The sequence below is a fragment of the Talpa occidentalis genome, unplaced genomic scaffold (genome assembly GCF_014898055.3).
Source record: "Talpa occidentalis isolate TD23 unplaced genomic scaffold, MPIMG_talOcc4v2.1 talOcc4.4, whole genome shotgun sequence".
NCBI lineage: Eukaryota > Metazoa > Chordata > Mammalia > Eulipotyphla > Talpidae > Talpa > Talpa occidentalis.
Window position 1 is genome coordinate 77,201,866 of NW_023604295.1, and position 17,197 is coordinate 77,219,062.

The 17,197-nt window shown below is 37.2% G+C and overlaps 1 protein-coding gene across 1 annotated transcript in view; it reads left to right on the forward strand.

The window, feature by feature from the left end:
• The first annotated feature begins 6,845 nt into the window (after positions 1-6,845).
• The window catches only part of LRRC31 (leucine rich repeat containing 31), a 69,477-nt gene continuing 59,125 nt past the window's right edge, over positions 6,846-17,197 (forward strand). The window contains exon 1 of the mRNA XM_054701115.1: positions 6,846-6,913. Within this exon, the coding sequence (XP_054557090.1) occupies positions 6,846-6,913 (68 nt within the window). The remainder of the gene's footprint in view (positions 6,914-17,197) is intronic.

Genomic DNA, 17,197 nt, shown 5'->3' on the forward strand with positions numbered 1-17,197 from the left:
TCAGAGAAATAAGTGGGGAATTGAAGGCTATTGGGCCAATGGAGATGAATAAAGGAGGTATCAGAGATAAATCTCATCTATTTTACCATTAAAGCCCTCCTTGGTACATACCTGCTTTGGATTCCATGCTTCTTGGGTTTGACTTTCTTTTTCCAATCCCAGGGGTTGAACATAACTATATAATTTTGTTACAGTTAATAATAAACAGTAGTTTATTATTTTTAATCAATTTTATCTAAAATATAAACTATTCCCAAAGTCTAAGGAAATATCCCTACATCATGGCAGTCCCTGGGGAAGATAGTCTGACATCTGCCATACTTGACAGCTATGGTTCTGTCTTGTCTACTTGTCTCCCCGAGTTCATTGGTTTGTTTTTTCATCCACACATTTGCCAGCAAGTGCATATTTACTTATCATTATCATATCTACTGCTGCCCAATTTTTCTTTTCCAGAAATTGTTGCCTGGGGCCTCCCTGGTGGCACAAGTGGTTAAGACGTAGCACTATGAAGCTATCCGCAGCCACTGTAGCACAAGTTTGATCCCTGGTTGGCCAGGGAGCTACCCACATGGGCGCAGCAGACCTTTCTTGTCTTGCCTGCTGTTCCCCTCGGCAGTGTATTTCAGTCAATCTACCTGTTCTGTTCCCCACTCTGTCTCTGGTGAATTCTTTCACCCCACTCCCCGCACCTCTGGCCTGTACCCCAGTTCTTGTATGCATAATAAATATATCTTTAAAAAAATTGTTGTCCATTACTGTTAACTGAGTGAATGTCCCCCCCCCCCCACCTCTAATTCCTATAATGAAACCTAATCACCAGAGTGATGATATTTGGAGGTGGTGGTGTTTGGTAGATGATTAGGTCATAAAAATGGAGTTCCTGGGCCTCCCCTGGTGACTCAGGTGATTGAGCGCTGTGCTGTGAAGCTGTCTGCAGTCTCTGCAGCGCCAGTTCGATCCCCGCCAGCCAGCGAGGGTCTACATGGCGCGCAGACCTCTCGTCGCGCCCGCTGCTCCCCTCAGCAGTGTATTTCATCAGTCTGCCTGTTTCGTTCCCTGCTCTATCTCTGGTGAATCCTCTCACTCTCCCAGCGCATTTGGCCTGTACCACGGTTCTTAAATAAATAAATAAATCTATCTTAAAAAAGAAATGGAGTTCCCCTGATTGTGACTAAGAGCCCTTAGAAAACAGACACCAGAGAACTCCTTAACCTTTCCACCACTTGAGCACACGGGGAGAGGACAGCTGTCTGTGAACCAGCAAGCATTTTTCCAATCAGACACTGAATCTGCTGGCACCTTGATCTTGGACCTCACTTTCCTACCTCCAGAATTGCGAGAAATAAATGTCTGTATTTTATAAACCATGCAGACTATAGCAATATTATATTTTTGTTATATCACTATAATATAGTCCATTATGTAAATGGACTAATACATTTTTCTGTATTATGTCTATTAGCATTTGTATATCCCAAATTTTATACATATATGTTTTATGTCTTATACAATTTAAAACATATACTTATTTAATAGATTTTCTTTTATGGCAGTTTCAGGTTTGTAGTAAAATTAAGAAGACAGTACAGAGAATTCACATAGACCTCTCCCCATGCATACGTACCTCTGCCACTCTCAACAAGTGGTACCTGAGTCGTGCATTTCTTATAACTGATGAGCCTACATGAACCTTAGGTTCATGAATGTACATTGCATGGATTTTGGCAAATGCATAATGACTTTTCATCACCATTATTATATCATACATAATAGCTTCACTGCCGTAAACCAAATTATATTGTAAAGCAAATACTACTAGAACCACTTCCAAGGAAGTAGTCCAGATTGACCAGATCTCTCTCTGTTCATTAGTCAAGTAGATACTCGAATTCTAAATCTGTTTTTACGAACTAACCATTTGGGGGGTACTAAGTTATAAGATCAACCCATGAGCCTTTGAATATTAACTTTCACATTTTCAAAGTGTTCTCTCCTATTTTAGAAATAGGTAGACCAATTGTGAACCAAGGTCACTTTGCTACAGCAGATGAAATCCTCTTGAGTCTCAGTACAGAATGGGCTATCCTTTTATGTGCAGAGCATGTCTGGTAAGCCCAAATGCGAGGTGCAATACTGCTTAGGTTTGCAGTTGGACTGGATTCCTCTGACCCAGAGCACTAAACCCGGATGCCCAGCACTTTAGGAGGATGAGGATGCCTTAATCTCTTTCTTCAGACTCTTACCCTTAACAAACCCTTCCAGGCAGCACACAGAAGATTTAGCTAGTGCTAATTCTGTCTAGACTGATTAGGGCAGTAACTAAAACATGAATCCATGAACTAAAGCCCTTGCCAAGTCAGCAAATATTTACTGAAAGCTTGCCTTGTGCACAGTAGCTAGACTGACAATCAATTCAATTATATTTCAGTCTATCATCTATATACTATTACCATTTATTAAAGTCAATGGGAATTTGAGTTTGACCAACCCCGAATTTGTATAATTATATATAGAATATTTTTTATTTATGATATAGGAATTCTAAGATTATATTCATTGAAATCAGTTAATTTTTAAAATAGCTGCTATATATTTTTTTTTTCAAACACATGCATTTTAATTTCACTAAAGAGAACAGGTTCAACAGAACATTAAAGAACATATTACCACAGAGACAAATCTATGCCAGCAAGTCAAATCAGAATATATCCAGGTTACCTTTCTGATTTATGGTCCCACAGCATCTTTCTGTCAGGGTTGAGTCCCAGGATAACAGTGACAGATTATTTCTAAAGGTATATATCCTCCTTCATCTTATCCTTATTCTCCAACCATTATAAATAAGTACAACAACAAAAGGATAATAGAATTAAGAGCTACAAATACAGTATAGCAGAATCACAGTAAAACAAATCCAATCAAAAATCACGTTTCCTAAATGACAAAAAAAAAAAAAAAAAAAAAAAAAAAGGACGGCCTGCTTGTATCACAGCACTTGGTCTCCCCAACTCTAGGAGCACCAATTCTTATTATATACTTCTACTTTCTGTGCCAAAATAGCTGCTATATTTAGTAAGTTTTTACATTTGAAAGTTTGATTAGAGAACTAAAGGTTTTTACAATTCTGAGAAAAATATGAATTATTCAATTAAAATTAGAGGGACATATCATTTAAGGTCTTTTGTTTTAGTGTAAGACAATCCCCAGTATCTTCACTTATTCTCTCTTCTAGATGTCCTATAGTAATGTGAGTTCTGAAAAGCATGTTAATGCTAATACATCCTTCATACTTCCTGAAGTATATTTCCAGTTTCTAAAAATAATAAATGGGAAATCTCTCTGAAAATTAAGAAGGCCAAAAGAGCTGCCACAAACCATTTCATTATCAAACACTTTCAGCAGAAAAATTAACTGTGAGAACAGAAATCATGCTAATTTCTCATAACTATAGTTAAAAGTATGACAAGACTACTTGTATATCCAATAAGAATTTTTTTAAATAATATATGGAATGTTGTGTAAAATAAAAATAATTGTATTGATATTCAGAATACATTGTTTTTTAAAGTTTAACATAAGACGAGATGACCAAATTGGCATAAATATTTAACTGCTTCTAACTGTAGATGCATGTAATTTCCTGAGAAGAAGTCAAGGGGATTCTAAAATTATCCCAGTCGCTATTTCAAGTGGAAGACATTGTTACACTTAAAATATCATAACCCAAGTGTTCATCATGGTCATTTATAACAGGACAAATGACATTGCTTCTTAAAAATCTGAGCAGCTGAGATCACCTTCAACCTCCCTCCCACGGCTTCTGCAAGGCTTCTGCCCAGTCCTGGGAATTTCATCCACATGGACGCTCTGGTCTGTGTTTGTGTCCTTGTGGGGGTCTCGGGCCATCCTTCTGGCTAAAGGAGCACATCTCATACTTGTTCTCTCCTCTCTGGCTCAGGATGCAGTCTATTTCCCACCATAACCATATAAAAGCTGTCACACAGGCAACATGTGTGTTGCTGACTTTATTGAGATCTTGGCAGACTGGAGAGGGATGTGTTAAAAAAAAAAAAACTTTAAATTTAATACCAGATTTTTCCACTGTGAAACATTCTTTCAGATAATTGTGACATTTCAAGATCTTCTTGTTCTTTTTTTCCTTGCCCTTCTCTCAGCTGGTACCCCAACAACTCCAAACCAGTTCTTCCCACTTAGTTTTGCAGAGGCCTAGCTGCCCTTCTCTCAGATTCTGCTCTGAGACTATGGGTCTCTTCAGCTCTCTCTCCCCTATCCATTTCACTAAAGATAGGGGAGTCATTTAGAGATTTCTTTTCTACTGTGTAGAATTGCAACACTAATATGCCACTTTAGAAAGCAGATAAACTTAATTTTGGTTTTAAATAACTTTTCATGTTATACCAGCACAGTCTAAATGAAAATGAGTTATCACCATGGGGGTAAGTCATCCTTCCAACAAAAAAAAGTTAATCTGAAGTCTTGGCAGTGGCAGCAGAATGTGTGGTTGAAGATCAAAGATGGTGCGTGAATGCATCTCTCACCTCTTACTTGTTTTCACTCTGGAAGTGCATTATCATTAGATCCATCCATTCCTTGTCGAAGTGTAACATTCTAGGAACATCTGTCATAATGAAAAGGAATAAAACTTTGTTAACATTGAGTGAGAAATTAGGTAATTTCTTTCCACTTAAATACAACATAATTTATGTCCTGTTACAGTTTAAAATTTGTCCAGGGGTTAAGATGCAACCTATGAATCTATCAGCAGCCACTGCAGCACAAGTTGGATCTCTGGCCAGGGAGCAACCCAATGGCACAGCAGACCTCTCCTGTCTCATCCGCTGCTCCCCTCAGCAGTGTATTTCACTCAGTCTGAATGTTCTGCTCTCCACTCTGTCTCTGGTGAATCCTCTCATCCCCGACACCTCTGGCCTGTACCCCAGTTCTTATATGAATAAATAAGTAAAGCTTTAATAAATAAATAAATAAATAAATGAATAAATAAATAAAATTTGTCCAGTCTCTTCATAAGATTGTGAAGCAACATCCATCATACATAGATTTGTATACAACTAAAGTGAAATTCTAGTAATACTCATATAATTGAACTAAATTGTAGGTATTTTAGTTCAATCATTTAAATTAACAAATTGAGAAATAATGAGATTTTGTTCCCTGATTATCAGTGATTACTCCTCAAGTAAAAAAAAAAAAATTTTTTTCTACTCTGGCATTTCATAGTCCATCCATCATAACAATTTTTGGAATATAGTTATTTGGAGTAATGGCAGGCCAAAAAAAAAAAAAACCCACAGTAAATGTATAAGACACTTAACAATTAGGCACTTAATCTATTTTAAGGCAATAAAACATTTAACAATAAATTTATATACAATGTAATAGCTTTGTCTTAAATAACATCATTTTACTTTTACTTTATGAAACTTAGATGAGACAGTATATTTATATGGCAGGAGCAGTATATCTTATTTACTCTGTAGTAACCAAATATGAATTCATTAGTTTACAAACTGTTAGTAATGGAGAAATAAAATTTATACAGAAATCAAAGTATTTTCTTATAAAATTTTATTTTTCAAAAGTATACCGTTTTATTTTTATAATGTATGCAGTGACTTGGTAAGGAATGCTATTGATGACATTTATACAAGATTATTTCCATATTTCCCCTTTTTCTTTAAATTCATATTAAATTATATTCTTTTTAAGATAAAACTATCCTTATTATTTTGTATGTACAAATATTTCACTAAGAATAACTAGCTTCCATTTGGGCTAATCAATATGTAGGTTGTATACTTACAGCCTCTGTGAATACTTCTTGGTTTTGATATTGCTCATGGAAGAACCATCCAGACAGAAAGACGTCCCGTCTTTCAGCTGCAGAAGTTTTTGACTGTAGGTGGAAAAACAAATCTGACAGATGTTTCAGAAATTGAATTAATTCATCTTGCCTTAAATGCAAACTCAACTAAGATGATTAGTCCTATTTCATGACAGAAACATCTCTGATATCCTCTGCAGATACCAGAAAAGACACAAAGCCCCAGGAAAATGTGCTACCGTGTACATAAAACTGTCTCAGAGTTTAGTCTTTAGTTTAATCCTTCCTTATCCTTTAAGGTGCTTTGTGGGCATTCACCTAATGCCACTCTTCAATTTGACACAAATAGAAAATACAAAGTAATAAGTATTAAGATTTTCTTTGAAGGAAATACAACCTATTCCTTACTGTCAATAAGTTTTCAGTGGAAATGTTCCCTTTGCAAATAGGAAAAGAAATTAAATTATTTTCCACAGAGCTACAAAATTGAACAAAAGATAGCAATCTATTTACTAAATTTCTACAATTGACAGCTGTGTTTTAATTCTCATAGATAGTGAGAAAATCCTTAAATGTCTGTATGAGAGCTGTGAACTAACCAAAAGAGAAAACAAGGAATTTTGAAGATGTGGCTTGTTTACTTACTAGAGAAACATTTGTAGCCTTGAAGAAGAACATTAAAAAAAATCCTAGTACTTTCTACTAGAAGAAAGTACAAAATAAGAATCCAATATAAAAAAATTAAAGTTATGTTCAAGTAACACTTTAGGCTTCCAGTTTGAAGATAATTTGTTCTTTGTTGGCACATATTTTTATATTGGCCATTAAGATCATTATAAGAAGGATCATATGTAACATACTGATGGAACTCTAGAATGGCAGGGTCTTAAGTGACTAATAGATGTAATTAAGTCCCAAGTGCAACATTCATGAACTGTAAAACCTGGTCAGACCCAGAGTACTCACCAGTACCTTGAAAATGGGTGCAGGCCTCAGTCCAGGTCATGAAGACCCCATCTGGTTGCAGCAACCCACAATTGCCCTCAGGTGAGTGTCCAAGCACAATATGGGAGAGATGGAGACACAGCTAGTAAAGACCAGGACCACAGCACTGAGATCCTGAAGAAAAACAGGAAAGTGGAATTACACAACAAATACTGCTGTGGCTCCAAGGGGAATACTACACCATGGAAAGAGACCAGATCTCCAGAACCCAATATCAAAAACATGGAAGACCTATTCCTCCTATATAGAATCCAAGCTTGTACCATAAAGAAATTAGAAGAATTCAGAGAAGACTCAGAACCTCAGGTGCACATGGAACATTCTCCAGGATTGATTACATACCGGGCCACAAGACAAATATCAGCAAAATAAGAAGACTGAAATCATACCAAGTATCTTCTCAAACTGTAAAGGTATCAAGTTACAAATCAACTACAAAAAGAAAGCAAAGAATACTTCTAATAAATGGAGACTGAACAGCATACTAGTGAAAGACACTGGGTCAATTAGGAAATCAGAGAAGAAATAAAAATATACCTCAAGATAAATCACAATGAGGATATGACCCTCTATAATGTAAGGGACACAATAAAAGCAGCACTAAGAGGGAAGTATGTAGAAATACAGAGCCACGTCAGTAAAGGAGAAAGAACAAAAATAAGCAATCTTGTTTTTCATCCTGAGGAACTAGAAAAAGAAGAACAAAAAAGCCAAAAAAGGAAGGAAATAATTAAAATTAGAGAAGAAAATAAATGAAATAGAAATTTAAAAGACAGTGCAAAGAATCAGTGACACCAAAAGCTTGTTCTTCAGAAAAATAATCAAAATCGACAAAACTCTAGCAAGTCTCACTAAGAAAAAGAGGGAGAAAACTCAAGTAGGTAGGATCAAAAAAGAAAAAGGAGAAGTTACAACAGATACCGCAGAAATTCAATGGATGATAAGACAGTGCTATGAACATTTATGTTTCAACAACCTAGATGAGATGGACAGATTCTTTAAAGTACACAATCATCCATGATTGACTAGGGAAGAAATGGAAAACCTGAGCAAACCAATCATAAGCAATGGAATTGAAACAGCAAATCAAAACTCTCCCTAAAAATAGAAGTCTGGGATCGGATGGTTTCACAAGCAAATTCTACCAAACTTTCAAATATGAATTAATACCTATCCTGCTCAAACTGTTTCAAAAAACTGAGACAAGAGGAATACTTCCAAACACATTTTGTGAGGTCACCATCATGCTAATACTAAAACCAAACAAAGACAACAGAAAAAAATAAAACTACAGACCAATCTCCCTAATGAACAAATATATAAAAATCCTCAATAAAATCTTAGAAAACTGAATCCAAATATGCATGAAAAGGATTATACATCATGACCAAGTGGGATTTGTACCATGATCACAAGAATAATTCAACATCTGAAAACCAATCAATGTAATTCACCACACCAACAAAAAGGAAAATAAAAAATCATATGATCATATCAATAGATACTCAGAAAGCATTTGAAAATATTCCACATTCATTTATGAGTAAGTCCTCAAAAAAGTGAGGATAATATAACATAACAAAAGCCATATATGATAAACCCACAACAAGGATCATTCCCAAAGGTGAAAAACTGAAAGCCTTTTCACTAAGATCTAGCACAAGACAGTCACGTCCACACTCACCACTACTATTCAATAATGGGTTTTCAGAAAAGTCATGACATATTTTTTCTATACAAAAATGCATCTTGACTTTTCCAACAACCCAGTAGAAGTCCTTACTAAAACAATTAGGCAAGAGAAAGATATAAGATGAATCCAAATTGGGAAAGAAGAAAAGCTATCATTATATGCAGATGACATAATACACATAGAAAACACTAAAGACACCATGGATTAGCTAATTAAAACAATAAACCAGTTCAGCAAAGTGGCAGGCTACAAAATCAACACACACAAAAAATCAGCTGCCTTTCTATGCGCAAACAATTAACTAGAAGAAGAAGAAATTAAGAGAGTCATCCCATTTACAATCATACCAAAAAAAAAAAAAATTAAATACTTAGGAAGAAACCTAACAAAGAGTTATAAGATCTATGCAAGGAACACTATAAAACTTTTTATTTATTTTTTTAAGATTTATTTATTTATTTATACAAGAACCAGGATACAGGCCAGATGTGCAGGAGGGTGAGAGTTCACCAGAGACAAAGGGGTGGACATAACCGGCAGACTGACGAAATACATTGCTGAGGGGAGCAACAGGCGAGACAGGAGAGGTCTGCTGCTCCATGTGGGACCCTCGCCAGCCAGCAGGGATCGAACCGGTGCTGCAGAGGCTGTGGACAGCTTCACAGCGCTCTGCTCAACTGCCTATGCCACCAGGGGAGGCCCTATAAAACATTTTTAAAAGAAATATGAGACACAAAGAAATGGAAAGCTATTCCCTGATCATGGATAGGAAGAATCAATATTGTCAAAATGTCCATTCTACCTAAAGAAATGTACAGATAAATGCAATCCTGATAAAATTTTTAATGTCATCCTTTGAAGAAATGGAATATATACCACTGAGATTTATATGGCACCACAAAAGACCTCAAACAGTCAAAGGCCCCCTGAAAAAAAGGGGAAAAATGGTGGTACTACACTCCCAGACTTCAAGCAACTCTATAGAGCTATAATAATCAAAACAGCATCATACTGGAACACAAACAGACACACAGACCAATGGAATAGAGTGAGAACCTAGAAATAACAGCATAGGTAGATGGACAGCTAATCTAAAACAAGGAGCAAAGCATATACACTGGAACAAGGAAAGCCTCTTCAATTAATAGTGGTGGAAAAATTGGACAACCACTTTCGAAAGAATGAAACTTGACCATTATTTCCTATCATATATGAAAATCTACACAAAATGGATAAAAGACTTGGATGTCATACCTGAAACTATAAAATACATTCAATGACATAAACTTCAGAGATACCTTTGAGGATTCATGCCCAGCAGCAAGGGTAATAAAAGATAATATAAACAATCGGGACTACATCAAGATAAAAAATTTCTGCATACTGGAAGAGACTGTGACCAAAATGAAGAGACACTCCATTGAATTGGAGAAAGTATTTGCACACCATACACCTGAAAAAGAAGTGATATCAAAGATCTACAAAGAGCTCACATAGCTGAACAAAAAGAAAACAACCCAGTCGAAAATGGGCAAAAGAGCTAAACGGGCACTTCTCCAAAGAAGACATGCATCTGGCCAACAGGCACATGAAAAAATATTCCTCACTTCTCATCAGAGAAATGAAAATCAAAATCACAAGGAGATACCACTTCACACCTGTGAGAACAGCCTATATTTAAAAGACCAGAAACTACAAATGTTGGTTCTGTGAGAGGGAGATCAACTGCCAGGAAGGGACACTGGGGTCTCAGGGAATAGAAGAATTCACCAGAGGTAGTATAGAAAGTAGAAAATGTAGATTTATTAGTTACCTGGCTAGAGAAAGAGGAGGCAAAACAAGAGTGTTGCACACAAGGGAAGTTTGAGGCACTTTTTATCAATGTTGTGGGCTTTCTAAGATTTAGAACATAGGTTTGTGCTGGCTGCTGGCTACTAAAGTGTCCCTGCATTTTTTTAGAACTTATATCAGGCTTTTATGGCCTCAGGTGACTTTATGGGCCTGTTTCAACAATCATTTGGTTTTTATCTGCCCAAGGTCTCTGGGCCAAGTTGCCATGGTAAATCTTCATTTCCCCTTATCTCTTTAAAACTTCCCATTTAGTCTGTAAGGCAAGAGAGAGAGAGAGAGAGAGAGAGAGAGAGAGAGAGAGAGAGAGAGAGAGAGAGACTTTTAACCCTGTAAATGCCAATAACTGGTGAGGGTGTTGAGAAAACGGGAACTCTCTTACACTATTGTTAGGAATGTAAACTGGTCCTCTTCTTATGGAAAGAAGTGTGGAGGATCCTCAGAATGCTGATAGTCGATCTGCCAGATGATGCAGCAATTCCACTCCTAGGTATCTACCCAAAGAACACAAAAACATTAATTAGAAAGGAAACCTTCACTCCTATATTCATTACAGCACTACTTACAATAGCCAAGATATGGAAACAACCTAAGTGCCCCCAAATAGATTAGTGGATCAAGAAGATGTGACATATACACAATGGAAAATTACTCGGCTATCAAGATAAACTCATGCCATTTGCAGCAACATGAGTGGAGCTGGAAGGGATTATACTAAATGAAATTAACCAGAAGGAGAAAGATAAATACCAGATGGTGTCATTTATATGTGGAATATAGAGAAACCAGACACAGAGTCAGTTAAAGATGACCATTAAAGTCAGCCTTTGAAAGCTGGCTATAGATCTGCAGCATACAGAGGGGGTAGAGGGAGGGATAAGAACAGAACTGGGGGAAGAGCACAGTGTACTATGCTGGAGGAATATGGGTGCTTTGGTGGTGGGACATCAATGGTGTCCACACCTGATGGGAGAAATTCTATACTGTCATCATATTAACAAGGATATAAAGCAAGGGTACTTCATTAATAAAATTTAAAAAAAGATATAGGAAGCCATAAATCCTGAAAATAAAAATAATACTCAAAAACAATGTAACAATGTTTTCTGCATAACAGAGTGCTTTTAAAATATTACTTGATCTAATATAATATTTTTTTAGGAGTTATTTATTTATTTATTTATTTAATTTATTTGTTTATACAAGCACTGGGTACAGTCAGAAGCGCGGGAGGGTGAGAGAGCTCTCTCTCACCAGAGCCAGAGCGGGGAGCAGAGCAGGCAGAAGGACCAAAGTACACTGCTGAGGGGAGCAGCGGGTGACAGGAGAGGTCTGTGCGCCATGTGGGACCCTCCTCCGGTGGCCGGGGAGCAGCCGGGGATCGAACCAGCGCTGCAGAGGCTGTGGGCAGCTTCGCAACCCAGGGCTCAACCGCTGCGCCACCGGGGAGGCCCTAATATAATATTTTTAATGGCCATAAAATGTCAAGCATCATGAGGACTATATGCCAAAAACACGGTTATGACTTCTAATTTATAATCTATGACTTTCTTTTGTAAATGACCCTTGTTCCTGCTATATGGTTCTCCTGTTTCTTCCTCATCGTATTGACAACATAAAAACTAAACATGAAAAATAATTGACAAAGTACAAATTATAGAAAAAGAAGTAGACTACGTAACAAGAATGAATGACATTTAATCTTCAAATAAGAAAATTAGTTTACAAGTATTATTTAAACGATCGCATTTGTAAACTGGCTGTTGATGGTGATATTTTCTCTGGTACCAAGATTGCAAGGTAAAGACTACTCCAGGGACTTTGAATGTAGACTACAAAAACTTCTGAATTCAACACATTTCTGTTGTGTGGATATTTGTAATGGAATTTGATCCTCAAAAATTATTTGCATTTCTCTAAATTATACAAACTATTTCCAACAAAGGATAACTATGGAAAATGGGAACATTTGCTATGCTTTTATGGCACTATAAAATGCTGATCTCTTGCTGAGTGTCATTATGATTAATGAGCAACATATTTTTACAACCATTAGAACACTTGCAAAATTAAGCTAGAATTACCTCAGTTGACTGCTATTAGTCAAAGCTCCAGGATCCTGTTCTAAAAATAAACTTGTAATGATATACTTCAACAGTTATACAAAGCAGGCTTTTAAGATTGGTCTCTGGGTACTGAATATTATTTATTGTGACAAAGGTTCTATCATTAATAGATTTCTAGCCCAGACTAGTTAAAGGGACTGATTTCCTCTTAACAATGTCACAATGTTTATAGAAGTAGCATAATAACACTCACATATTATTCTTTCCTTTCCTGAAAGTTTTCATCTTGCATAGTTTTATAAACACCACATTCACACCTAAAGCATCTAGTTTTCTTAGAAGGTAATAATAGCTCTTGATCAAATCCTCAAGAGGTACAGTAATAGCACCTAGTGCTTGGTGGACCAGGGATGACGTGGAAGTGGCCCCAGACTCACTCACTCACTCCTCCAGCTCTGTGCTCTGACTCCAGGCGTGAGCAATATCCTGTTTCAAAGCAATCGCAGATGTCAATATTTTATACCTACATAATGAGTCTCTTTTATGAGTGCCACATGAAACGAAGTATCATTATTTTAATAATGGTAAATTACACTAACATGAAATTTATTGTAACCATTTTTTTTAAAGATTTATTTATTTTTTAATACAAGAACTGGGGTACAGGCGAGATGCGTGGGAGTATGAGCGGATTCACCAGAGACAGAGTGGGGAACAGAACAGGCAGATTGACGAAATACACTGCTGAGGGGAGCAGCGGGCCAGATAGGAGAGGTTTGCCGCGCCATGTCGGACACTTGCTGGCCGGCCGGGATATAACCCGCACTGCAGAGGCTGCGGACAGCTTCACAGTGCGGCACTCAACCACCTGCGCCACCAAGGAGGCCCTTATCATAACCATTTTTAAGTATAAGGCTCAATAGCAAGTTCATTCACATTGTTGTGCAACCAATGTTAGAACTCCGCATTCACTAAACAACTCCTCCTTCCTCTTCCCTCCACCCCCAGCTCCTGGCAACTACTATTCTACTTCCTATTTCAGTGACTTTGATTTCATACAATGAAATCTTAAAGTATTTGTTCTTTTGTGACTGGCTTACTTTACTTGGCATAATGTCCTCAAGGTTCTCCCATGTTGTAACATGTGTCAGATTTTCTTCCTTTTTAAGGCTGAATAAAATTCCATTCCATGCAAGCACCACATTTTGTTTACTCCTTCATCCACTGATGGCCATTTGGGTTGCTTCTATCCCTTGTCTATTGTGAACAACGCTGCTGTGAAAATGGGTGTGCAAATATTCTTCAAGACCTTACTTTCAATTAGTTTGGGTCTATACCCAGAAATGGAATTTCTGAATGATATGATATTTCCACTTTTAATTTTTTTGAAAAATTGCCACAGCAACTGCACCACTTTAGATTTCCATAAGCTATGTATAAGCCTTCCAGCTTTTCACTTCTTGTCAACACTTCCTATTTTTTCTTTTCTAGCAAATCTTATTCAGTGTGATATAGTATCTCACTGTGGTTTTGATTTGCATTGCTGTAATGATTAGTCATGTTGAACATCTTTTTAGGTACTTGCTGCCATTTGTTTATCGTCTTTAGACAATGTCTATTCAAATAATTTGCCCATTTTAAAAATCAGGTTTCTTCCCTTTTTGTCATTATGTTGTAGGGGTTCTTTATATATTCTGATTATTAATCCCATATTAAATAGTTTGCAAACATTTTTTCCTATACTGCATTGCATCACTGATGTGTGGAATCTAAAAAAAAGGCAACTCACAGAAACAGAGAGTAGAAAAGTATGAGAGGCCAGAGGGGTGGGGAAGAGGGAGAGTTTGGTAAAAAGGTATAAACTTTCAGATATACAATGAGTAAGAGCTGATTGTCTAATACATAACATAATGGCTATAGTTATAAAACACTGAGTAGTATAATCAAAATTTGCCAAGAAAGTAGACTTAAATGTTCTCACAATCATACACAATAGATATATATGTGAGATCATGGATAGAGTAATTAACTTGATGGGGGCAGTACTTCTACCTACATCAAATTATCATATTGTATAATTTAAATACCTTGTAATTTTGTCAGTTATACTTCAGTGAGTCTGAGAAAACTTATATAAATATATTAGAAGAACATTTCCTTAATTTTTATGCTATTCTTTAAGTAATGGTTTAGAGTCAGAACACACTTTTACTGACATTTTTTCCATTATTTTAAGTCTGTAGTCAACAATATGCCAAGCTCCAATTTGTAACATTTTCTGATTTCCACAGCATCCATGGTTGATTTCAAGCTATCGCCATGTCTAAAGACAAACACAGCTGCTACCATTTTTGCATAATTTTTGTCATTTTGTAAGTAGATGTAAGTAACCTTAAAAACAGAAAACAGTAATGCACGGTAAAATAATTGGGACATGATGTGTTTGAGTATGCACTACCTTTATTTTCCTATATATTGGAAAATATATATTCAGTTGTCTTTGTAACTTGATTTTTAATGATTGTGTTTAACAACCAACTTGCAAATTTTCTAAAAATTTCACTATCAGCTCTTGTGAGTTGGTACAAGTTGGCTCTGGCTCACTTACTGTTGAGACCAATTCTTTTGACCTCAGCCACCCATACTCTTTCTATCTCCAACAATGTAAGCATTTTGTTTGATTTTCTAAAATAACGTGATCTTTCCTTAAAATCTTTCCAATATGTTTCAACTAACTAGTATTCAATACCCTCCTAAATCTAGCCCCTATGCACCTTATCACACTGCTTCCACACTTCCTTAATGTGACCTTTGCGGCACTTTCTAGCCCTGCCAACTGCCTCATTGCCCTGCTCTTCACATAGATCTTGCTCATTCTTGACTCTGGGCCTGCTTCTGCTCAGGTTCTCTGGAAAGTCTTTCCCTTTTCTCATCCAGAGTCAACCCTTCCTTCAGGGTCTAGTTCCAGTTCCATTGACTTTGCAAAACCTTCTCTGGATACCTCAGTAATTTCTCCTTTGCTTTATTGCCTTTTCAGCTTCTAACATATAATAAACCTCTGATGAAATATTATTTTGCACTGATCCTGTTATTGCCTTATGTTGTTGTCAGTTAGAATGTAAGGGAAAGCATCATATGTTATACTACTTGAGTATCCTTCCTATGGCTATTCATATATTCGAAAATATTTATTGAGTACCTACTATGTGTCAGGAGCTGTGGTTCGGCACTAAGGATACATTTGTAAAAGTCTTTTTATTTATTTATTTTTAAAGATTTATTTATTTATGCATACAAGAGCTGGGGTACAGGCCAGAGATGTCGGGGGGAGGGGTGAGAGGATTCACCAGAGAGAGAGCGGGGAACAGAAAAGGCAGACTGACTGAAACATACTGCTGAGGGGAGCAGCGGGTGAGTCAGGAGAGGTCTGCTGCACCATGTGGGTTGCTCCCAGGCCAGCCAGGGATCGAACTCATGCTGCAGAGGCTGCGGACTGCTTCATAGTGCAGTGCCTAACCCTTTGTGCTACCAGGGAGACCCTGTGAACGTCTTTTTAAAGGAACAAGGTACAAGTTTATCTTTGCCTTTGTCAATGACAAGGTACTCTGGGCATTAAAAATAATTAGGCTTAAGAAGAAGGTTTCGAAATAGAACCATCAGATTTCAGAATTAGCCGGAATCTCACAGGACCTTTCTGAAACCCTGTGGAGGATTTATGTTTAGTTGTTTACAGAATGTTATGGGATTTATGCATGATTGTAGGGTTGGAGGGCATCCTGCATTGTGTGGAGAGTCCTGTTCAACTAAGAATTATATTGCCTCACACACAATTTTAGTGTCTTACTGGGAATTCATGAAGATGAATTATAATTAGCAGGGCTTAGATGAACTCCACTTTAAATGAAGAACACAGCTCTCTCGTGTGGTTTTGGCATACACTAAATTTTCCAGGTATTCAATTACAGTGTAAGTTGAGGGAAAATTTCTGTTCCAAAGTTTATCAAGAATTCGTCAGGAGTCCAGCAAACTGGCAACAGAGTGACTTCCTTCATATAGTTACCACTAGATTGCAGCAGAACAAAGTAAAAACATGAAAAACTACAGCACAAATTAGAAGCAACAGTTTGGTGGAAAGGGGTAGGAAAAGCTTTAAGTGGACCATATTTATAGTTATACCAGAGTAGTATAACCCATGAGAAGAAGGGGAAACTGCTACGTGGAACCCCCCACAGTTGCTAACTCAGGGCACACACCAACATTGGGAGCTCTTGAAACCTGGCACTGCATTGGATAAGGGCGCACACAGAGTCAGTGCCTAAAACAGAGGCTGTACTGATGGAGAATACAGGAGCAGGGATGCAGAGCAAGGGTGACTGACTCAAGCTTGAGGCTCTCATTATAGACAGCAGGAGCCTGAACCTGTGGGAGAAATAGGATCATCTGTTTCTCCTCATAAATGAGGTTACTACTCGAAGCTAGTCTGGGATAGCTCCCCTCACACCTCACTCCTTGCCAAGACAAGAAATGAACAATTGTATAAGCCAGAGTTTAAGGACCTATTGGCAACAGGAGCAAACACCCCAGGAAAAGGCCCTGAGCTAGAAAAGAAAGAGAACAACTCCCGGCTTCTGATCCCACATCCAGTGCTACATCTGGTGTTCAAAAATAAGAGGGGGAAGTCGACACACATTTATATGAAATACTTAGACCAAGTTGCTG